This window comes from Ammospiza nelsoni, chromosome 16 (genome assembly GCF_027579445.1).
Source record: "Ammospiza nelsoni isolate bAmmNel1 chromosome 16, bAmmNel1.pri, whole genome shotgun sequence".
Taxonomy (NCBI): Eukaryota; Metazoa; Chordata; class Aves; order Passeriformes; family Passerellidae; genus Ammospiza; species Ammospiza nelsoni.
In genome coordinates this window covers 18,945,241-18,969,525 of record NC_080648.1, presented here as the reverse complement: position 1 = coordinate 18,969,525, position 24,285 = coordinate 18,945,241, and the positions used below count along the sequence as shown (strand labels likewise).

Here is a 24,285-nt window from a genome sequence, read left to right as displayed (position 1 = left end):
CCAGAGGAAAACAAGCATTGAGGAGAAGGGAGATTCAGTGCCCTCGCTGCAGGGCCTGGGTGACTGCAGTGATGGCAAAGCCCCTTCCGTTGGCTCTTTGCCTTCCAAATCACCTTTTAGGCCTATGTGTTAAAATTCCTGGGCTAAAACCAATGAGAAAAGCAAGCAAGCAACCACCCTAACAAAAAATCTGAGCGACCCCCTCCCCTCAAAGGCAGCATGAACCATCAGCCAGCAGCTGACTGGTTCTGATTTATGGTTTCTTTATCCTGAGGCAGGCAGGTAACGAGCCGGTGTTTGATCTCTGTGGGCTTTCTGCAGCCCTGAGGAGACCAAAGCAAGCGTAACTCCCTCCGATACCTGCACGCTTCCCGCCCTGCCGCTGCTCCGGTGCTGCGACCTGGGGAGCGTCGGTTCTGCGGGGGCCGCGGAGCCGGGCACCTGTCCCTGTGCTCGGGCCGCGGTGCCGGGCAGCCCTGCGGCTCGGGCACCTCTCCCGGTGCTCGGGCACCTCTCCCGTGCTCGGGCACCTCTCCCGTGCTCGGGCACCTCTCCCGTGCTCGGGCAGCCCTGGGTTGCGGGGTCCCGCCGAGGTGCCCCAGCCCCCGAGGCGCCGGCGGTGCGGGAGCAGCGGGCCCTGCCCGGGGAGCTGGGGCAGGGTGCGGGGCCGGGCGCCGAGGGAGAGGAGCGGGAGCGGGGAGGAAGGCAGGCAGGCGGCGTTACCCGCTCAGTTTGCCGAGATGCTGCTGTAGCTCTTCTTGATGGGGAAGGTCAGCTGCCCCGAGAGGTCCAGCGACAGCGCCTTGGGGTGCAGCGCCCGGCGCGGGTGCAGCGGGCTGGAGCCCAGGCGCGGCGAGTACAGCACCAGCAGCTCGGGGCCCAGGCGGGGCTCGGGCAGGAGCGCCTCGGGGCCGGGCTCTGTCCTGCTGCGGGCCAGCCTCGGCGAGGGCTGCAGGCTGTGCCGCTTGGGCGGCGGCGGGCTGTGGTTCTGGAACCTCACCGTCTTCACTTGCTGCAGCGAGAAGGGGCCAGAGTCAGGCGGGCGCTGCAGAGCCCGCCCTGCCCTGCCCTGCCCTGCCCCTGCAGAACCGGGGGATGCTCGGGGGCCGGCCGGGCCCCGCGGGGCTCAGCAGAGCGGCCCAGGGTGATGCTTTGGCGGCAGAGAGCCCCGGGGAGCAGCGCAGCGGTGCCGGCCGCCCTGCAGACCCAGAGAGCTGCTCTGGGAGCGGGAGGCAGCGCAGCGCCGGGAGCTGCGGCCCCTCCTGCCCTGGCGGGCTCCCTCAGCTGCTGCTGATGCTGAGCTGCCCGGGAGCCCTGAGGCTGGCTGGGCTTTTGGGGGCATGTGGAACGGTTTGGGCACGGCTCTGGGTACTATGGGAGAGGGAAGCTTTATGAAATTTATCTCTGGCTGCCAAACGGGAAAGAAATTCCCATTCCAAATGGCTCAGCCCGAGTGACATGAGGGAGATGGGGGAGTTCTGCAAAAGCTCTGCCTGACAGCAGTTCTGTGGAGCTGCTCCCAAACTCACAGATTTTTGCTCAATTTATGACCTCAGAAAAGTCTCGAGATTTGCTTGTGACTGAGCTGGGTGACAGGGACAGAGCGCCTGCAGCGCCCTGCCTTTCCTCAGGGCCTAATCTGAACAGCAGCGCCAAAACCCGATTTCCTAAGGCGTGTGTCAATCCCCCCCGATTTCTATCGGAAGAAATTGGTGAGGATGGAGCAGAGCCTTCGGGGATTTGGCCCTGGCTGGTTTGGGCAGCCGCTGCGGTTCCGGGGGGATGCTCCGGGGCAGGGAGGGTTCTGTACCTTCTCGGCGCTGTTGCGGGACGTTTCTGGTTTCACCAGGATGGACGGCGGGGCTGACGCCGGCGGCTTTGGAGCGGCCTCGCTCTTCACCGAGGGCTCTTTGGCGTCCAGGATCACCGAGCTGCACACCGAGGGGCTTCGGCTCTCCCCTCCCCTGAGCAGCAGCGCCGGGGCAGCCTCATAGGAGGGGTTTGGCCTCGCTGTCTCGTCCGTGCCGGGGACGCTGTGCGGGTACAGCTGGAAGTGCTGAGCTCGCCCCGCAGCCGAGGGGCGCCGGAGGGAGCCGGTGGTCTGCACGGGGGTCCCCGCCTGGCCCGGCCTCTGCAGGGATCCGTCTGCGGAGCAAGGACCGCGGAAAGGCGTTTAGTCAGGAACCCAGAATGTGCAGAGAGAGCAGCGGTTGTGACCAGCCCCGCACCGGCAGCCCCACTCGCAGCATCCTGTGGGGCCGCAGCCTCCAGGGATCGCCCCGTGCCCGCCCCTGTGCCCCGGGACCCATTTCGGGTGTAAAAGCTCCGACAGCGGCCCCTGCCAGGACACTGCTGCCTGCGGGAGCTGCTCTGCTGCCGGAGCTGGGAACACACACCCGGCTCCCCAAATACTGGGGAAGTGTATTACAAAACAGTGCGTATGGGATGAAGATAAACCTTGCTGCCTCCTTGTAGAGAATATAACCACCGATCTCTGCACAAAGCTTTGCAGGAATTTCTCCATGCTGAGTCACACCCCTGGAATTCCCGAATTCCCCAGAGTCGGGGCCAGGCGGGGCTGAGGGACCATGAACCGCAGCACTGGTGTGCTCTGGGGGATGTGTCCCCTGCTCCCCCCTGAGCCCCCTCACTCACTCACTCCTCCTGGAGAATGTGACCCTGTTTCCCCCCCCTCCCCCTCACTCACTCGCTCCTGGGGGAGTCCCCTTGTCCCCCCTGAGCCCCCTCACTCACTCCCGGGGAATGTGTCCCTGTTTCCTCCCTCAGTCACTCCCGGGGAATGTGTCCCTGTTCCCCCTCACTCACTCCCGGGGGATGTGTCCCTGTTTCCTCCCTCACTCACTCCCGGGGGATGTGTCCCTGTTCCCCCTCACTCACTCCCGGGGGATGTGTCCCTGTTCCCCCTCACTCACTCCCGGGGGATGTGTCCCTGTTCCCCCTCACTCACTCCTCCTGGCGCTGCCGCGGCCGCGGCGCAGCGGGGCCGGGGCCCGGCCGGGGCACGGGATGGGCACGGGCAGCAGCAGCGGCCGCAGGGCTCGGCTCTGCCGCGGGCCGCCCTCGGACACGCTGCCCTGCGAGGACAGCGAGGACGTGGACAGCGTCCAGGAGGTGTACAGGGAAGGCATCTTCGAGTCGGTGAGACTGGATTTCCTGTTGGAAAAGAAGGGCGAGGGCTGCCGGGTGCCATCCCACCTGGCCAGGGACCCCTGGCCCTGCTCAGTTCTGGGGGGGTCCCTTGTCAGAACTGGGGGATGCATTGCCACGGGCTCTCCGTGGAAACAAGAAGACCCCAAGTTCTCTGTTACCCGCTTCCCCCTGCCCGTTTATTTTCACGTAAGAAGTGCCAGACCTGAAGAGGGGGCTGACGTAGTTGCTGGGGAAGAGGCCGACCCTGCCGGTGACCAGGGACATGCCCCGCAGCCACCCGTCCTGCTCCTTGCCGAACACACGGACCCCTTCTCCCTTCTGCAGCTCCAGCTCGTCCGGTCCGTGCGCCGCGTACGAGTGCAGAGCCACGCACCTGGGGAGAGAGGCTGTGAGGGGAGGGAGAGCAGAGCGGCCCGGCCGGGCGGCTGCAGCACCCCGGAGCTCTGCGGTTTAACGGGCTGGGGAGGCACAGCCAGGAGCATCCCGGAGCTCTGCGGTTTAACGGGCTGGGAGGATGTTCCTGGCTGTGCCTGGAGCATCCCGGAGCTCTGCGGTTTAACGGGCTGGGAGGATGTTCCTGGCTGTGCCTGGAGCACCCCGGAGCTCCACAGTTTAACCGGGCTGGGAGGATGTTCCTGGCTGTGCTCGCAGCCCTTCAGCCAGGGGCTGCATCGAGCGTTTGTGGAGAGAACTCGCAGGGAGGAAAGCGCCTGTCACCTCTGGCCAAAGGGGACGTGGATAACAGAAGAGCCAGCAGGAATGCAGAACAAAGCAGTTCATGAGGACAGTTTTTCTCCCAGAAGTGCCAGCCCAGGGTGACAAGTGCTGGGGAGGAGGTAACTGCTGCTCTGCACCTCACACAGCGAGTGTCCCATCAGAAACACGGATCAGGGCCTGACAAGTACCCGTCCTAAGGCAAAGCTCTTGAAAGAGCACAGTTATGGAGCCGTGTTCAAGACATCATCAGGCAGTTCTGCCTTTGAAACCAGAGGCCTTGGATCTGCTTGCCTGGAGCATCACCAGGAGGTGTTGGAGGCCCAGGGAAGAGCACCACTCCTGCCCTGCCTTCCATCTTCCTCCCTGCCTCCTCCTCCTTGCCTGGAGCACAGGGACAGCATGGCAGCCACTGGAGGCCACGGAGAATGGACAGAGCAGGAGGTAGGAGGAGGTACATGGCCCCACTCCAGGGCAGTGAGGAAATCAGACTAGAAATTGGTCTGAAATCCCCCCTAGACCTCTCTGTTGTGATTCTGGGATTGGGACCAGGAGCTGAAGCTTCATTCTTCCCTCTGACCCACGTGTGAGCACACAGCAAAACAGCAGCAAAATAAAATGGTGCATTTTTCAAAACTTTTCCCTATCTGTTCCTTAAAGAACTTGAATTTGTCTCCAGAGTAACACATTTAATTGCACTGTTGTTTTTTTCAAAGGGAATGTGATCTGCTCCAAGAACCAATGAGTTGCAGCCCAACACCACAAGTATCAGGTGTTATTTACAAAACAAACGATGGATGGGGTGTTGGGATAGTCAGGGCTGCCCCAGGACTCTCAGAGGGTTTCTCTCTCTCTCCCTGCAGTTCAGCACAAGCATCTGAGGGTGTGCCCTGCTGGGGCAGTGTGTGAGGGGCAGCTCCATGGGGCTGGCACAGCCCAGGTGGGCTCTGGGTGTGCTCAGGAGCTGCCCAGGCTGTCAGAGTCACCTGAAGGGGAGGCCCTGCAGGGCTGCTCTGACACGGCCCCTGTGCACACCAGGCAGGTGGTGCCACGCTCTCACACCATCCTTCTGCAAATTGTTTTAAGGTCTTGGGAGTTCTCTTGTTCTTTGGACTATTTGTGTGCTGGAGTCCTGGCTGACTGATGGTGGTGTGTGTGGGTCCCAGCACAGCACTGAGCTGTGGGTGCTGCTCTGGGCACCAGCATTCCCATGACCTGGCCTGCACCAGGGGTGCTGAGTGTTGTGTAAGCAGCGTGTTGTGATGCTGCTGTTATTTCAGATGCTTTACTAAATGCCAGGGTGGTGACTCTTACCTTGATGTAATCATCATAGAGTGTTATCTGCAAATTTTAACTCTGTGAAAGTTTTCAGAAATTGGATTGTTCAAAACACCAGTGAACATGAAGGTTTCAGGATAAATAACTAGAGGCACTTAAGGAGTAATTAGGTTCTTTACACTTAAATTAAAATGTATTGTTGGCAAGCAGGCAGAACTGTTTCTCCACAGAACCTGCAGTGAGGCAGGAAGATGCACTCAGCTGTGGTGTCTCTGCCACCCTGGCTTAGAGCAGCCAGGGACATTCCCTCGTGGATCTGCCCCTGGATCCCAGCTGTGCTCCGGGCTGGCCGGAGCAGGCTCCTGCTGAGGCCACAGCAAATGACACCCAAATACCCCAGTTCCCCTACGTACAGATAGGCCGGCCCGTGGTGCTGCAGGTGGGGAAGGGTCACGATGGCTGCCGGGGGCCCCAGTGCTCCTGGCGCGGGGTAGACCTGTGGGAGAAAGGAAATAGAGAACACAAAGCATTAATCTGGTTATCAGCTTCTTTCAGCCCCTGGAGGAGCAGTAACACTTGACTGGCTTCACCCACCCTTCAAAAACCACCAGAGACATTTCAGGAAATGGAAGAGTCTGGAGCACTTGACTTAGAAAAGGACCGGGCAGCAAGAGGAAGACTCAGAATCATGGAATTATTTAGGCTGGAAAAGACCTCCAGGATCATGAGACCCTGCGATGGATCCCCACCTGGTCCTTTCCCTGCTGTTATTTTGCACCTGCAGAGGGGTACCGGCCCCACAGTGTTCCCTCCGGGCTCTCTCAGGGTCTCTGGTGTTCCAGGGAGGAATTGCAGCCCCAGTTCTGGGATAACTGTGCGTTGAGCTGTGCCAGAGGGTCGCTCCTTGTCCCTGCTGTGCCCCTGAGGCCACGAGCAGCGCTGGGCTGGTCCCTCTCCCTGTCCCTCCTCATCTCCCCGCTGGGCTGATGGTGATGTCCCTTCTGTCACTTGTGTCGGGCTGTCCTTCTGTCCCTCCTGCCAATCTGTCCCTTCTGTTCCTTCTGTCCCTTCTGTCCCTTCTGTCCCTTCTGTCTCTTCTCCCGGGCTGTCCCTCCAGCAGCTCAAAGCATCCCCGGGCTGAGCAGCGCCAGCAGCGGCTCCTTCCCGTCCGGACCAGCCCTGCCTTCTCTCAAGGCCACACCGCAGCGGGGCCTGGCAGTGCCCTGCTGTGCCCTGGGCCCTGGCGGCAGCAGCAGCACCGTGGCCTGTCCAGGACGGAGCTCCGAGCCGGGGCAGCAGCATCGTGTCCCCTGTCCGGGACCGAGCTCCGAGCTCCGAGCCGGGGCGGCGGCAGCAGCAGCACCGTGGCCTGTCCAGGACGGAGCTCCGAGCCGGGGCGGCGGCAGCAGCAGCACCGGGGCCTGTCCAGGACGGAGCTCCGAGCCGCGGCGGCGGCAGCAGCAGCACCAGGGCCTGTCCAGGACGGAGCTCCGAGCCGCGGCGGCGGCAGCAGCAGCACCAGGGCCTGTCCAGGACGGAGCTCCGAGCCGGGGCGGCGGCAGCAGCACCGTGGCCTGTCCAGGACGGAGCTCCGAGCCGGGGCGGCGGCAGCAGCAGCACCGTGGCCTGTCCAGGACGGAGCTCCGAGCCGCGGCGGCGGCAGCAGCAGCACCGTGGCCTGTCCAGGACGGAGCTCCGAGCCGCGGCGGCGGCAGCAGCAGCACCGTGGCCTGTCCAGGACGGAGCTCCGAGCCGCGGCGGCGGCAGCAGCAGCACCAGGGCCTGTCCAGGACGGAGCTCCGAGCCGCGGCGGCGGCAGCAGCACCGGGGCCTGTCCAGGACGGAGCTCCGAGCCGCGGCGGCGGCAGCAGCAGCACCAGGGCCTGTCCAGGACGGAGCTCCGAGCCGCGGCGGCGGCAGCAGCACCGGGGCCTGTCCAGGACGGAGCTCCGAGCCGCGGCGGCGGCAGCGGCTCCCCGGGCAGCTCCGGGCAGCGGAACGCGCCGCGCTTGGATGAGGCGGCAGCTGCGCTCTCCGGCAGCCGCCACAGGACCTTAATGATGCAAACTGGGGCTTTAATCTCATGTTCGTTTCAAATCTAATTTCTAGTGGTCATGTCTGTAACGCGGTGCGGGAGCACTGGCTTGGCAGGGACCTAGGCAAAAAGAAAAGTGACTCACCCGCCCTGGTGCTCTCCAGTAAATTAAATTAATTAAAACACCCCAGCAACTCCAGCTTCTGTCTCGGACCTGGAGTAGCAGGTCAGCTTCAAACCTTCTCTGCATTCCTCATTTTCTAGTCCAGGCAAGATTGGACCAGGTGCTCATACAGTTGACTGGAAATTATAATCCTGTTTTATTAATTACCATAATCAAAATGCTTGACATTTGGATATTTGGAGTTTGTTTTTTTCTGCATTGGAAAAAAATGACAGCCTTTTGCTGGTTTTCCTGATGGAACTGTGTTGAAATGTCCCATTCTGTGTGGAAAGCTCCATGCTTTCAATCTCTGTGTTCCCCTGTGTCCAGGAGCAGCCATCACTTAGAGCATCCTCAAAGCCACCTTTGCATTTGCAACACGCAGGGGGGAAAAAAGATTGGGAGAAATATTTTCAAGTCACGCATAACTGATTTCAGCACTCACTTTTGCTGATCTCCCACGAGTACCTTGCAAGCCCTTGTAAGTACAAAGTGTTTAATTCGCTGCCTCTCCTGAAATCCCTCTCTTGCTCCATCTGCCTTTCTAGCGTGTCACCAACGTGACCCCGGCGCTGCTGACACAGGCAAGGCCCTGCTGGGACTCTCCTGGTGGCGAGGGGAGCCCTGCCCATCCCAGCACGGGGCTCTGGGCACTGGGCACTGCCAGCTCCACATTTGTCACTCAGGGAAGCCGGTGTGCAGGAGGCATCTGTGGGTCCGTCAGCTGTGGGTCCATCAGCTGTGGGTCCATCAGCTCCTTCCCTGAGCTCAGGGCACAGCAGCAGCTGTGGGTCACACCCGGCACTGCCAGCGCGGGGAATCAGCTCTGGGCTGTGCTGGGAGGAGATTCCAGCGGGGAGAGCAGGGCGTGGGTGCCCCCCTGCCCTCGCCCCACGGCCGCTTGCACAAGAGGCACATGCACAGGCACGGCCACCGCAGCCCTGCAGACCGGTTCTGGCTCCAGCTGAGCTTGGCAGCCGAGGGGAAGCGGGAGCCGGGGGAGGAGCTGGGGCAGCGCTGGGAATTCCCTTTTATGGGCCGAGAGGAGCCCGACCTGCTGCTGGTGCTGGCAGTGCCAGGCAGGCGGGTCCTGCGGCGGGAGCCCTGCAGCTGGCACAGCCCCTGTGCCCGGCCTTGCCCAGCTGCTGCTGGCTGTGCTGGGGTGCAGCCCCTCTCCCTCGGCTCCCGGCCACCCTGGCAGCGCCCACCTGGGCTGGGGAAGGGATCTCAGCACTGCAGCTCGGTCACTGCAGCCCAAACCCAGGGATGGAAAAGGAAAGCTGCTTCCTGTGCAGCCCCAGAAACAGCAGGGTCCCTGCAAACCTCTGGGAGCAGCGCTGCTGACTGGAAACAAGAGATTTCCAACCCTGCAAGGCCAAACCATAACATGGCCCCTCTCTCATTTCTGCTATTGGCAGTGGTTCACATTGAGACTTTTGGGTGAGATCCTTTTGGGGTGTGAGACAGGATACAGTTCCAGTTGAATTAAGGAACTCCTGTAGGGTTCCATTTCCCCTCTGTAACCCAGGATATCAGATCCCAGCTCTCTGCAGGCTGGTGCTCAGGACAAGGTGCCCACCGGGTGTTCCTGCCTGGACACGGACTGCCAGGGGCTAGGTGACTGCTCTAAAAAGGTGGGAGCAACCTTCACTATGAAAGATGTCATATAAATGTAAAACCCCTTTCTCTCCCATATCAGATATCTGTGAAGATTCTGTGCTCACATCTTCAGTCAGAGCGAGAAGAAGGAATGAGACTGGAGTGGCTGAATTCCAGAGGGTCCGTCTGGGTGTGAGCTCAGCCCCAGCTCCCCGTGCCCAGGCTCAGCCCCGGCTCCCCGTGCCCAGGCTCAGCTGGATTCCAGAGGGTCCGTCTGGGTGTGAGCTCAGCCCCGGCTCCCCGTGCCCAGGCTCTGCCCGGGCTCGGCCGCGCTGCCTTACCTGGAGCGGGGTGCCGCAGGGCAGCTCGGCGCTCTCGCAGCTCTGGGTGGGCACGCTGGGGTTGCTGGAGCTGATGAGCACGGGGGGGCTGATGTGCAGCGCGGGGCGCTCGGCGTGCACCATGCGGTTCAGCGTGTTGAGGGCCGTGGTGAGCGAGAACTGCCGCAGGCTCTTCCTGCGCGCCTCGGGCGCCTTGGGCAGCGCCGCCGGCTCTGCAGGGGCCTTGGCCGGGCGCAGGGACGCGGCCCGGGGCGGCGGCGACCAGTGGCCCTTGGTGGCCTGCAGGAGCTGCTGGGCCGTGCCGGGCTGCAAGAGACAACAGCGGGCACGGGGCTTCAGGGGTTACGGCCAGCACTGCTCCCGATGCCCAGCACTGCCCCCGGTGCCCAGCACTGCTCCCGGTGCCCAGCACTCCCCCCGGTGCCCAGCACTGCCCCCGATGCTCTGCTCCTCTCCCGCTGGCAGCCGGGGCTCCGGTGGCGTTACCTTTACCAGGTTACCTTTACCAGGTTACCTTTAAAACCTTGGGGCTCTGTCATCTCTCTCAGCTGGTGTCACTGACAAACTCTGGGTGTGAAATTTCCGATTCAAAGCTGACAGCAAAATTAAAACTGGTTTTTAAAACTTGTGCTAAGAGAAGGGGTGACTGAGGATAACACACTCCTTGTCCAGAGCTTTGGCTGGCAGAGGTGCTGGGAGAGCTGTACTTAATAACTCTAACTCTGAATTAGAAGGGATGTTTGGTGTTTGGACTTGTCGTTGTTTCCCTGTCTGTGCTGGCACACGTGGGTGCTTCTGGCAGCTGAGGGGATGGCACGGGCTCAGTGGCCCTCACTGATGGTGGCATTCCCAGCAGGATTACATCCACGCCGTTCCACCTCTGCCAGCTTGAACATTCATGGCTTGGTGCTGCCTCCATTGAAAAACTCCCGGCCTGTCAAGGGCTGGGGCTGATGAGGGAGAGGCAGGCCCTGAGTTTGCATACAGGCAGTGCTCACACAGTACTTCTTGGAAACTGCTGATCAGGGTGTTGGTAGCAAAGGGCATGTGGTGACAGCCCTTTCACCACCATGGGTGCCAGAGGAATTAATCATGATTTACTGCTGACATGAATGAATTGCAAAACTTGAGATTCTCACCTGCTTGTGGCAGGCAATGTGCTCAATGCCTGGGATGGACAGGGAGACCATGCAGGGGAGGTACAGGTGGCTCTCAGATGTTGATATTTTACAATACGGGTTGGTTTCTCATTTCTCCTCTCCAAAATAAGGCTTAAAGCCCACAGTGTGTGTGTAGGTACTCATGTGCCGTGGCCATCCTGTCATTTCTCTGTGTGAGCAAACTGGAAATGTTTTTCTGCCTAAGTCCCAGAAGACATGATAAAATGGGGCACAAACTGCATGTCAGAGCCAGGAGAGCCTCGTGTTTCCCACAGTAGCCCTACCTTTGCCTTCTCTAGAATTAATTTCTAATTCCTTGGTGGCTGTATGTGTCCCTTAACTAACTTGTGTCTCTCAATGCCAGACTTGAATAAGTCATTACTGAAGCTAACATGATTTCATTAAATGAAAAGACATTAAAAAAATATATTAGAACTCCAAATAAGATGTTTTGCTTGCGTCCTCCTATAAAACAGCCACAAAGCAGAGCTTGCTGTAATTATGGACATTGCAAGTATTAATTTTATTTCTAGGAACTGGTGCCGGTGCCATGTACACCCTGCATCTCAAGCTGAAGTGCACAACACAATTAATGTCTAGACCGGTGCTGACAGAATTCTGCCAGGGAGGGGAGGGCTGGAAGGAAAATTCTGCCAGGGAGGGGAGGGCTGGGAGGAAAATTCTGCCAGGGAGGGGAGGCTGGAAGGTCTCTGGAGCCACGGCCCCGAGCGCGTAGCTGGCACCATCCGGGGCCACCGTCCCCGTCCGGAGCTGCGCCACCCTGCGTGCCCTGGGGGGTGGCAGGGCCGGGGAGCTGCGGTGTCCGGGGGCTGGGGACCCTCAGAGAGGGGCTCCGGGCAGCCGCGGAGCGCGGCGGCGCCGGTCCCGGTGCGCGGGCGGTACCTTGGGGAAGGTGAGGATGTCCTTGCCGCCCGCCTTGTCCCGGCCCCGCAGCTCCAGGCCGTAGAGCGGGCGCGGCAGGGGCAGCTGCTTGATGACCTGCACGGAGCTGGCCGGGAAGACGCCGCTGGCGCCGTTCAGCTCGCCCAGGTACCAGTTGTCGTCCAGCTGGCGCAGCAGCGCGATGGTGTCGCCCTTGTTGAAGCGCAGCTCGCCCGGGTTGTGCCCGCGGTACGAGTACAGAGCCCTGGCCCGTGGCACCTGGGGACCAGAAACAGCCCCTGACATTCATCCCACACAGACAGAGCTCCCCAAGAGCATTCGTAATTAGTGAGAAAAAAAGGCAGAGGTCTAAGGCTCAAGCATGCATTTATTAGGATTAACTACCCACATCCTTCCTTGATGGGTTTTACTAATGAAGACAAGCTCCCAAATACTTATGCTAAGTTTGTATCAAGATGAAAAGCAGGCTGAACTTGTTTAAGAATATTAAGAAACAGTTAAGGCCTTAAACTGCTCTTCCCATGGGATCTTATTGCCTGCTGTAAGGGCTCCTGCAGCACAGTATCTATTTTAATGGCCCAGGTATTTCTATTTCAGAAGGACTGGAGGTCACAGCCATCATCCAGCCCAGCTGGTGGCTGTCACCTGCCAGGAGAAGGCAGCAGAGCGAGGTGAGTGCAGGTTCTGTCCTCCCCTGGCTCCATCCCTGCTGTAACATGTGTGCCTGTGGGTTTAACTCAGCCTTATCCTGGGTTTGGGAACGGGTGGGTTCATGGTGTCATTGCTGCAGAGTAATGTGACATAGAAGAGACACGGCAAACACAGAAGAGAAGCTGTGATCTTGACTGTGACCCAAATGAAATGACCAGGTTGCTCTAAGAGAGCTGCTGTGCTGAGCCATGCCTGTCCCTGAGCCCTGCGTGGGGCTGTGCCTCCCTGCAGCCCCCACCTTAGAGGATACCCCAAATTCTGAGTCCCCACCTTAGGGGATAACCCAAATTCTGAGCCCCCACCTTAGGGGATACCCTAAAGCTGAGTCCCCACCTCAGGGGATAACCCAAATGTGAGCCCCCCACTTTAGGGGCTAACCCAAAAGCTGGCCTCCATCCTGCCCTCTCAGCTGGGGCACACTGTGATCTCCGCTCTGGCAAGCTGGGAGCTGGGGTTGTCCCCAGCTCTGGAGCCTTGGGCAGCTGCAGGTGCCCAAGCTGAGGTGCCAGTGCCCAGGGACAAGAGACTGCTCAGCTCTTCCTCACGGGGCTCTGCAGGTCTGGATTGTCCTTCTCCTCTCTTTGGAGGCTGCCAGGTGCTGGGGCATGGTGAGGACAGTGCCTGCAGCTTCTCCAAACCACGGTCACCCCCCCCCAGCCATCTCACAGGTCACTTCTGTACCAGTGACACATCCCTGATTTCCTGTCTTTTCTGTGCGTTTCCCCAAATCCACCCCTGTCTGTGACCAGGCTCAGGCAGGATTCCTGCAGGGCTCCCTCTCTCCCAGCCACTTCTCAGAGGTCAGGAAGCTACAAACAAGAATCTCAACATTAGTTCCCAGAAGTGTAGAAAAGATCAAATTGCCTATAGAAATAGTTAAGTTTTGGAAAGAGGGCATCTTCCAGCATCCCCAAACCCTGATGCTGCTAGGGAAAAGGAACCAAGAAGAGAAAAATTTCATGTACTGCTTTTACTTCAAAGTCTTTGAAAGGGGAAGCAATTAGTTTAATGTTTAGTTCTAATTAAGTCATTCTCCCTCTTAATTTGTGCTCAGAGTAAACACATGTGCTTGGCTCAGTGACACCAACAGCACATCTCTGGGAGAAAGGAAACGGGGAAGGGAGGCTTGGGTCAGGCCTGCTCTCCATCAGAACAGCAGGGATAACCTCTGTGAGGCCACGGGGACTCCCTGCAAACACACACCTGGGCAGGTGAGCATGGCATGAGGAGAACAGGCTGGGGACAGCAGCTCTCCTTTATAACTACTCTGGGACCAACACACACCTGGGCAGGTGAGCATGGCATGAGGAGAACAGGCTGGGGGACAGCAGCTCTCCTTTATAACTACTCTGGGACCACTGGCACGAGGAGCACAGGGCTGGGGTTGCCTCAGGAGCAACCAGAACACAAATGGGACCTTCACAGAGGGCAAGAACAGGGCTTGGGAAGGAGGAGCAGCAACATCTGGGATGTGAGGGAACGGCAGGATACAGCAAAACATTAAAGGCAGCATGAACAAGTTATGGAAATATATTGCAAAGAAGAGAAACTCTGAAATGAAATGCATACCTGTTGCTGACTGGGAACAGGGAGCAAGCAACAGAGGGCTGAGAGTCTGGAATATTCTTTCTTCAGCAGGCAAAGGGATGAGAGATCAGGGCAGACTGGGACAAATACCCAAAGCCAGGTGGGACAGGACAGGTGTGTCTGTGTGTTAGCTCTGGCTGAACATATTCCGCCACTTGCACGCATGCACGGTTGGATGAATGGGCTCTTTCTTCCTCTAACCACACTCACAACCTTCAGCGCTTCCCCTCCTCTTTAACCCTTTCCTCACACTTTTCTGGCTTTTCAAATCTCCCAACCCAAGTCAGCTTTTTCCAAAGTCTGTAGGTTTTGATACTTCAAATTTTGTTTTTAAATAAACTCTGTTTGGTTTCTCAGATACTGAGCCAAAAATATCCCACCAATTTCCCATCTTATTTAGGACACAAACTAAGCCTTTACCTACCCAAAGGGAGCAACTAACGTGCCCTGTCACAAAATAAAGCTGCAAGCTGAAGATTTCAGGAGGACGCGCAGAGTCCTTGTTTTCTAACGTGTTTGTAGGGTGTAGGAAAGAACAACTTCCCCCTGCAGCGACAGCCACGGTGCTGGGGCTGGGGTGGGCCAGCAGAGCCCCTGGGTGGGCGTCCCCAGGCCAGCATCTCCCTCCTGGCTGCTGGGCTGAGCCTCTCTCAGCTCGGGCTGGCTCCTGCCCACTCCGGCTGTCCCAGATCCTCTGCAAGGGCTCTGCTGTGCTTTATTTAAAGTAGGTTAATTGCAAAGACAGAAACTGGCGTGCTAATTAACCCGTGATAAAGCCAAGGAGTGCCTGAGGTGGCTGAGGGCAGAGGGAGAGGCTGTCCAGGCCAGAGCTGTCCCTGGCAGGGGACAGGGGAGCAGGACCTGCTCTGCTCTGGGGGACCCTTCCCCGTTAGCATGGCCAGCTGCTTCTCCTTAGCCCAAAGCAGCATTTCATTTTAGCAGGGCGGCAGAGCCAGCAAAATGCTCAGGCCAGGACTGCACACAGGGTCCGGTCCCTCGTGCAGGCTTGGCATGTGTCTGGCAGCCCTGAGAGAAAACTCTGGGAGCTTCACTTTGTGAAAACTCAGCTGAAGGTGCTGCAGGTTTGTGTACAGCATGGCTGCCCAGCAGAAAGAGAGAAACTGCAGCAAAGAAGCCTATTTTGGGGGTGCCTGTTACTTTTCCAATGCTGCCTCATTTTTCCTGCTTTTCCCCTCTGTTTTCCCCTCCATCATGCCTGAGTGAGACCCAGGAGCAGCCAAGCCCCAGGTGCTCCTTGCCTTGGGGTGCCTGGAGAGAGCGTGGGGGGAAGAGCCCTGGGGAGAGAGGGCAGCAGGGAATGCCAGGAGTGGAGCAGAACCCCCTTCCATCAGCACCATCTCTGGGGAAATGCTTCTCTCTCTTTGGCCCCTCTGCCAGCAGGGATGGTCATGGCAGATGCACTTCATCTCCTTGTTCCCCATTCTCAATGGATTTGAGGCCAATAAGGGAGAAAAGATTTTATTTTTTTCACTATTTTTGGCATTTGGCATCAGCTGTGCTGGGCAGCCATCCAATGCCTTTGAGTCTCCCTCTGCACCAAACAAAGATTAAAAATACGTATATGTGTGTGAGGAAGCAATGTGGGGCATCTCCTCCTAGCAGAGAAATGCACCCTGCGATTGTCTGAGATGGGCTGAAACAACTCCTCAGCACTGGCAGCAGGGCACTCGTGAATGGCCCAGAGGAATGGCCTCAGAGGGGCTTGCGCTGCTGGGGCTTGCGCTGCTGTTTGCAGCTGTGACTTTCCAATGCCGTGCGGGGAATGCCCTGGGGCAGCTGCCCCTGTGCCTGTCCCCAGTGAATCCCAAGGGACTGATCCCAGTCTGGGTGCCACGGGAGCTGCCCACGGGGAGGATCCCTGTGCAGATCCTTTGGGCAGGGGGAGCTGCCCACGGGGAGGGTCTCTGTGCAGGGGCAGGACAGCTCTGGGTGCCACGGGAGCTGCCCACGGGGAGGGTCTCTGTGCAGATCCTTTGGGCAGGGGGAGCTGCCCACGGGGAGGGTCTCTGTGCAGGACAGGGGGAGCTGCCCACGGGGAGGATCCCTGTGCAGGGATGGGGCAGGGGGAGCTGCCCACGGGGAGGGTCTCTGTGCAGGACAGCTCTGGGCAGGGGGAAGGTCTCCCCCTGGGACAGCCAGTGTTTCCACTGGCCAGCAGTTACCACTGAGGAGGACGACAGAGAGGAGGATAGAAGCTAGGGTGAGCTCGTAGGAGATTGTTTGAGCTACCACCCGTAGCGCCCCAATCAGGGCGTGTTTTGAATTGGAAGCTCAGCCTGACCATAGGATGGAGTACACTGCTAAGCTCGACATGGCTGATAGGAAGAGTAGGCCTAGTTGAGGTCTGCTAAGGAAAATGGAAGGGGCAATGGGGTTCAGATGGAGATCACTAGGAGTAGGGCTACTATGGGGTTGTGATGATCAGCACACACCTGAGGGCACAGCCCCTGCCCCTATGACCGACACTGAGCACTGGAGCTGGCTGTTACAGCCCACTGACACCAAAGGACGTGCACACACTGCCTTTCTGTGGAGCTGATCAAGGACATCTCCATCCACCCTGACTCCTGAGAGCTGCCTCCAACATCCTGCCACACTGCCCATGTCTCCATGACATGAATGAGCCCCATCACCTGCTCGTGCGCTCAGCTAGCACCGTTCAGGGCTCTGCAGGATCCAGGTGGATGAAAAGAGCTATTTGAATGTAAATTAATTGCCATTACAATTCTGTTTTTCTGCATTTTGGCAGAGGAGATAACTTCAGCCTTGTCACAGAGAACAAAACCTTCAAAAGTGAACTTGTCATTTCAATCTCTTCACATAATTACATTCTGAGGATTCAGACAGTTGGGTGGTTTCTGCATTATTTCTTCCCTGAGGAGGACTGTTCCTGTGTTCCAAGCACACGTAGACTGTGCACCAGGAGAACAGAGCCAGTCCCTCCTGCTCACGTCAGCCCTGGAGCTGCCCCACTCCCCCCTGGGCCTGCCCAAATGAGAGGCCAGCCCTGGCCATGGCCCATGCTGGTGGCCACCTGCTCCTGAGCCAGCTGGCCATCATGGGGAGATGCTGGGGATGGGAATTGAGTGGACTCAGCAGCTTTTGTGCTGCTCCATCTGCACCGTGGCTGGGGCAGTGGCAGAGGGACCGGCAGCTCCTACCCCCTGTGCCCACTCACAGCATCAAGGCCAGGTCACCACTGAATGTGGCCTGGCTCTGGAATGCAAAGGTGCCATGGAAAATGGGGGAAATGGGGGGAAATGATTGAGGAGAACACAGAGCATCCTCTGTGATGGGGAGGATGAGAGAGGCTGAGGCAGCGCTGCTGGCACCCAGCCCCCCGGGGAACGCCTGGCCCTGTGCTGGGGATGCCCCAGGGCTGCCCAGGAGGGGACACAGGCTGCCCTGGCCCAGGTGAGCCATGGGGACACCCAGGCGAGCGGGAGCAGGAGCTGAGAGTGGCTTGGCTTGGGTGAGGGCAGTGCTGCAGGCGCAGGGACAGCAGGGACAGTCTGGGACAGGACACGGGGACGTGGCAGGGATGTGCACAGCTGGGTCCCACGTGCTGGGGCTGCAGCGGGTGCAGGGAGCCCTCGCAGGCCCTTGGCTGGCTGCTGCAGGATCGGATGAGCCCTGCTGCTGTCAGCAGGCCCGGGCAGCGGTTGGGCTGCGTGTCATGGGTGTGAGCTGCACACAACAAACTGTGTCAGCCCTCGGCGTGCCCAGTCATGATGCTCTGCCTCAGCAGCACTGCTCAGACGAGGCTGTTTGTGGTGCAGGAGGAAACCTGCATCCTGCTCCCTGCTGCTGCTGCTCCCGAGCCCTCTCCCTGCTGCTTCTGTGCCCTCCTGTGCTGGGAAAGGCACCCCTGATGTGGCTGCTCAGCCAGCAGTGCCAGCCCTGGGCACCGTGGGCACCTCTGCCAGTGGGCACCAGGCCTGGCCACTCTGCAGGCCAGTGCTGGCAGCAGGGACAGCTCTTCTGTCCCTCAGTGGGGACACTGCTGCCCCCAGCCCTGCAGAGCTCACAGCACGGTGCCTCCTCCCCACCCTCCCTCCAGAGGGAAAACCCAAACTCAGGCCAGGGGCCAGCCCAGAGACACAGGACAGTGGCCAGCGAGCAGCAGGGTGTGAGAGGGGTGGCTCAGACCAGGGGCTCCTGGCTGACCCCAGCACTGTGCAGGTGAGCTGCAGAGGAGCCCTGCTGTGCTATTCCTGACTCCCCATCTGAGCCTGACTCATTGCCTTGGAAACAAATTAAAACACTTTTATGTGTTTGCAGCTTGGTACCTAATTTTGTAAAACCAGGGAAACTGGCTCCTGCTGCTGGCTGTGGAGGTCTTTGGGTTTCCAGAGCCAGGGGTACCACCAGGGTACCACCAGCCCGGTGCTCACTCAGCTTCTGGGGTGTGCGGTGTCCATCGGCCTACACTGACCTCACTCTCTTCGTAGTAGATAAAAGTGCTAGAACTACATGCAGAGGGAGGAAACACACCAAAGCCTGGCACAAGGTGCCACCAGCACTGCGGGAGCAGCTCCTTGTTCTGCTGGAATGAGACAAACCCGGATGGGACATGGCACTGGAGGAGACCTGGGACAAATCCTTCCTCCAGAAAGGCTGTCAGGCCACACAGAACTGTGCAGCCAAATGAAGCCTCTCTGTGCCCAGAACTGTGTCCAGAACTGTGCAGCCAAATGAAGCATCCCTGTGCCCAGCTGGGGGGCTCTGTGGCACTACCCCACCACCCCAGCAGCTGTGAGGATGCTCTGGGGGGAAGGAGCCAGCAGCACCACGTCAGGCAGAGCCTGAGGCAGCACCCGTGGGTGTGTGACATCCCCAGAGCGCCTGGCCAGCCCAGGGGATGGGACACAGGTTTGGGGTCACTGCTGGGACTGCACAGGAACTGCTGGGGTTTGGGAGGGTGGGAAGGGGCTTGGCTCAGTGAGGGGGCCAGGGAACTCGCTTGCCTCTGCCAGGTGCAAACATGGAGTTTGCTTTGAACGAGAAGCTCCAGCAATCCAAGCCCTGTCTGTCAAAGGCAGAAAGGAGCTGGAGATGACTCTGGAGGAGAAGAAAATACCAAGACGCAGGCACTATCTATAGACGTCCGTGTGAAGGTGGGACGTTGGAGTGCAGAGTATTTTTATCCCAATAGAGGTGTTATCTGTCTATCTCCCATGAAATGCTGGAAGGGGGTGTTGAGCACTCAGTTCATGCAAAGAGAAAATAGCCCAAGTCACAGTTAAATCTGCGTGGTCCGTGTTTTCCTGAGGCAAGCTGTCACACGGGGAACTTTTTCCTCTGGCTCAGTGTCCCATGTTTGCTGCATGACCAGGTTCAGCACCCCAGCAGCTGTCAGCGCCTGGAGGGGTTTGCAGGGTGCAGCGGGGTCATCCTGCCCCCTGAAGAGGCGTGGGAGGCTCCTGCACACCTCAGCACACGCTCTGCTTGCTCACCAGCTGGGCTGGGGCTGCAGCCAGCTGAGGAGGAGCTCAGCACAGGCTGTGACCACACCTGGCACATGCCAGGGGCGGCTCCTCAAAGGCTCCAGCGTGGCTCATTTACGCATACACCTCCCAGCAAGTCCCTTTATTCTTAAATTCCAGACAGTTTCTTATGTGGAGATTCGGAAAATCCGAAGTCCTCCCTGCAGTGCTGTTGGAGATCTGAAGGCCTGGCCAGGAGCAGCAGGGCACAGCAGGGCACAGCAGGGCACAGCAGGGCACAGCAGGGCACAGCAGGGCACAGGGCTCAGGGCCGTGGCACACACGGACGGCTCCACGTGCACACAGCCAGCACGTGCCCACACCACGGCTGCTCTGCTCGTAGGAAGTGCGTTCAAAAGGGATTTAAATGCCAGCAAATAAATCCCTTGGGATGGGCTGCAATTAGAAAATTCCCTGTTTTTTAACAGCTGGCTCTGGGAAATTGCTGCCCGCAAAGCAGGGCCGTGCTTGTGCTAACCCAGCAGCTCCGTGGGGGCCTGCTGGCTCCTCCTGCTCGGGAGATGAGCTCTTGGCTCTCTGGCTGATGAGGGATTGAGTTTATTTTTTGCCTTCATGGATGAGCATGAAGAGCAAAGAGCTGGCAAGGAAACCTCCCTCCTGAGAGAGAAACTTTGATCAAACTTGCGATGTTCTCAGCTCCAGGGAGTAAAGGAAGTTTATTTATAGAGCTGCCTTGGTGAAACCAAAGGCTGGCCCCGTGCTGCTGGGTGGTGGCTCTGGCTGCAGAGCGGTGTGAGGCATGCCAGTTGTGTTTGCTGTGTAGCACAGGGTGCTGGGCAGCACTGGGGTGATCAGCAGCCCTTGCAGGCTGGGGCAGTCAGGTCTGGGGAGCTGTGACCTCTGCTGCAGCAGCACGTGGACACTGCAGTGCCAGTACCCAGGGAGAGCTGTGGTGGGGCGAGCAGCGCTGCTCTCACTGTGGTTCTTGGCAGAAAGAATCTGCTCTGAGTTCACAGGATCTGCAGCTCTCTGCTTACCCAGGTTCCTTCAGGTGACCCTGGAACTCAAGCATCCATGGGTAGGGTGGTGACAAGTCACCCTCAGCACTGTCTCATCTTTCAAACGTGTCCCTGCTGTGCTGGGTGACCTGCTGCTGTCACTGAGTGCCAGCTCAGGGGAGGCTCCCAATCCATTAACGTCCCACTGGAGTACCCAAAGCAATGTCTGGTCCTGAATGCAGGTACTTAAAACCACTAAAGCCAAAATGTGACTAATACCTTGCATTCTTCACCTTGCAGCAGAGGATTCCAAAGTGTTTTATAATTAAGTACCTAATTAAGTCTAAGAGTATTTCGGTGTAATGTGTTTTATATCCCTTCCCAGAGAGGCACAGGAGCTCAGAGGGCTGTCCCAGTGCCAGGGAGCCAGCCACAGCTCCCCCAGTGCTCACGGGCTCTGCTGATTCCAAGGAGTTTGGTCTTAAGTTGGTCTTAAAAGCTTTTGGGAGCTATGGATGGATGGATGTTGCCATTTTATACCAGCAGCAAGTTCCTACCTGTCCTGAGAACCAGTTCAAGAAACGTGAAATGAGTGAGAGAGAAGAAAGCCAGACAAGTGTATTTGTGCTCTTTTATCTAGGGCCAGGAGAGTCCAGTTGGAAAATCTACAACCTTCTCCTTGTCAGCTGGAATGCTGCCCGGGGTAGCAGTGACTGAAAGCTGTCACTGTTGGATGGTTTGTCCCCTGCACGAGGGCTTGTCCCCCAGCAGCTCCTGCAGCTCCTGGAGGGCTGGGGGCTCCCAGCAAGGGTGTGACCCCGAGCAGGGCCCTGTGGAGGGAGCCCCCAGCCCAAGGACCTGCTCCATTCTGCCCCTGGCCCTGGCTGTGCTGGGCCAGGCTGTGCTCCTGGGATGGTGCCCCGGGCCCAGGCTGCACAGAGGGAATACCAGGGACAGGAGCTTCCAAGGGATGCCTGGTTTGGTGTGAGATCCATCAGATCCTTCACCAACACCACAGAGATTCCCTGGGACACACGTGCCAGCTCACACCCACAGGTTTGGTGTGAGATCCATCAGATCCCTCACCAACACCACAGAGATTCCCTGGGACACACGTGCCAGCTCACACCCACAGGACACAGCAGCACTGCATGGCTCCATGGGCACCACACCTGTGCTGTGTCTGCCCGACCTCCAGAGCTCTGAGCAGGCTCTGGGGCGCAGCAGCCCTTTCAGCCAAGCTGCTGAGTGCTATTAAAAGGCTTTAGAGGCAATGTACAGAGCAGCTGAGGTGAGAGAAATGGAAATCCAGGAATATAATGTGGGAAAGGTGAAGCCACAAGTCTCTTCCCTAAATTCCAACTGAGCCAAGCTCTTTTAACAGGTCTAATATCCGGTCCTCATTATTCAAGAAAAGCTTTTGTATTGTTAAAGAAAATGATGGAAAGAACGTAGAATTTTAAAATTAGCCTAGTAAATCATCCCTAGGTACAGTCATAAGTGAGTCAAATTTAAAATCCTTAACTAGTGAACTTCCAAGAACTTTGGACAGAACAGCAGCAGCTGCATTGGGCACCCCCCCTTCTTTTCCAGCGCAGGAAAACTGAGGTGCAGCTATGGGAATACCTTCTCCACCACTAACAGTTACGGCTCTGCAATTACTGACTTAATTGCTATCAGTCAAAAGCAGTGTACTGCCTGAAAGTCCAAGCACCTGAAATGCCCCCAAAAGCCAGGAAACATCTGAAAACTCTGGGAGAAAAGAGCTGCTGGGAAGTTTCTGTAAGAGGGGCAGGCTGGCTTTGTCTCAGCCTGCAAGTCAGTTTCTGCTGTAGTGAGCTGGAAACAGTCAAATATCACACTGAAACAGCAGCCAAATCTGCACACAAACCACTCAGTCTCACTTCAGCACTCTGCAGTGCTCCTGACAGAGAAGGTTCCTGGCTCTGGGCACGCAGCCGGAACCTTTCTATGCTCATGGGCAGAAGAAAGAAGTAAGAGAGAGCCTCCTTACCCCCTCCATGTGGATCCGGGGATTGGTGGCCAGCCGGTGCTGGTGCAGCTGCAGCCCCCTGGGGACCCTCCTGATGGAGGCGGGGGACGACAGGACCCCCGACCTCTGCACCGAGCCAAACCTGCCGGCGTTCTGTCCGCACCGGACTCCATCCAGGAGGCGAATGAGGAGCAGGTTGGAGGGCAGCTGCTCGATGCTGCCTAGGACGAGGGTCCTGCACTCGGGGCACCGCAGCTCCTTCTGCGATTTCAGGATCCTCTGCAGACAGGGCTTGCAGAACGTGTGCTGGCACGGCAGCACCTTTGCTGAGGCGTCGAGCTTCTCAAAGCACACGGGACACTCCAACAGGTCAAGGAGAGCCAAGTCATCCATCTTCAGCGCAGAGCCCCTTCAGGAGCGGGGCCGGGGCCGTCCGCAGCCCGCATCCACCGGAGCCGCCTGAGATGCCCCTCCCGCGAGAAGCAGAGCCCGGGCTCAGGCAGCGATCCTGACGGAGGGCGAGGAGGAGGGAGCACGGAGCGGAGCTGCGCTGCCGGAGCGTGTAACGCAGCCACCTACATCCAGAGCTGCGCTCCCAGCCAATCTGGAGCGCACTCGCTGCGCCCGCAGCCCGGCTCCAAATGAGTCACCCCTGAGTCAGCCGGAGCGAGGGGACGGCTCCGGGCTGCGGCCGGGGCTCAGCGCCGGAGCGCAGGGACTGCTGGCCGGGCAGGGGCTCCCGGAGCCGGGCCGGGGCAGCGGGGCGCGGGGCAGGCTGCAGCGCTCCCGCTGCGCGCAGCAGGACTGGCACGGCACGGGAATACCCGCAGCTCGGGAGATGAGAGCCCGAGATAAGCGTCAGCCCCGACCGGCCGTGCGGGGCTCCGGCTGCGGCGGCGCTCCTGGCACACCCCGGGCACGCCTGCACACCTGCACGCCGCACACTCCACACACCCCGCGCACACCTGCACACCTGCACGCCGCACACTCCACACACCCCGCGCACACCTGCACACCACACACCTGCACACCGCACACCTGCACGCCACACACCCCGCACACCCCGGGCACACCCCGCACACACCTGCACGCCGCACACTCCGCACACCCGCGCACACTCCACACACCTCGCACAGACTCCACGCACCCCGTTTACACGCCGCACACCTGCACGCCGCCCCGCCGCGGCTCTGGAAAAGCCCTTCAGACGGCCCCGCTGGCCGGGGGTACCCGGCGGTGGCACGGCTGGCTCCGCGGTGCCATCCCCGCCCGGTTTGGCCGCCTCGGCTCGCTGAATCAACCCCGAGCGATTATTCCTCCCACGGCCCGGAGCCGCCCAACCTGTTCGGCTCCAGCTGCGGGGCCGCGGCCGCGCTCGGAGCGGCTCAAGCCCGGGCCTGCAGCTCCCGCAGCTCGGCCGCGGTGTGCCGAGGGCACGGGGGGCAGCTCTGGCACCCTGTGTGGGCTGGCATGGGCCTGCTGCGGGAGCGGCTCGGCCGCAGTGTGCTGAGGGCACGGGGCAGCAGCCCTGGCACACTGTGCGGGCTGGCACGGGCCTGGCACCCTGTGCGGGTTGGCACGGGCCTGGCACGCTGTGTGGGCTAGCATGGGCTTGCCGTCTGTGCCGGCCCGGCCCGGCCGCGGCTGCCTGCCCCCGGTGCGATCGCTCCTGTCGCGTTCGGGGGATGCTCACCCCGGCCCGCCCCTGGCACCAGGGCACCGGGACAGCGCCAGCGGGGCCAGGCTGACCCTCCGAGCGCCTTCTGGTGCTCTGAGCACCGGAGCTCCAGCACTGCCAGCGCCCCCAGCTCCCGGCTGGCCGGCAGGGCGCTGGTGCCCGGGCAAGGGGGCACAACTGGTGCTGAGCACGGCCAGCCCTCTCCCTGCGGGCAGGGTCCGTGTGCCACCCCAGCCCAGCGGGACTGAGCCCAGCCCAGCGGGACCAAGCCCGGCACAGCCAGAGGGGCCCGAGGGGCCCCTTCCTGCCCCGCTGGGCACCGGCCTCGGCAAGGGAGGCCAGGCACCATCTCGGTACCTGCAATTTGCATTCCCTTTATCAGCTGAATTCCTATCTCGGGACTGCCTGCTCGCACATACTGATGGATTGCCTAAGGAGAGCAGGAGGGGCAGTTAAGGCCCAAGACCACTTTCCTTACAAACCCTG

At 59.3% G+C, this 24,285-nt stretch overlaps 1 protein-coding gene across 1 annotated transcript; it reads right to left on the bottom strand.

The window, feature by feature from the left end:
* Nucleotides 1-727: 727 nt before the first annotated feature.
* Nucleotides 728-22,514, bottom strand: SH3RF2 (SH3 domain containing ring finger 2). Its single transcript, XM_059483834.1, is given in 8 exon segments — nt 728-1,012; nt 1,811-2,145; nt 2,969-3,174; nt 5,577-5,659; nt 7,927-7,933; nt 9,297-9,748; nt 11,365-11,622; nt 22,143-22,514. Coding segments are annotated over 8 exon segments (1,998 nt in total).
* Between the last annotated feature and the right edge of the window lie 1,771 nt (nt 22,515-24,285).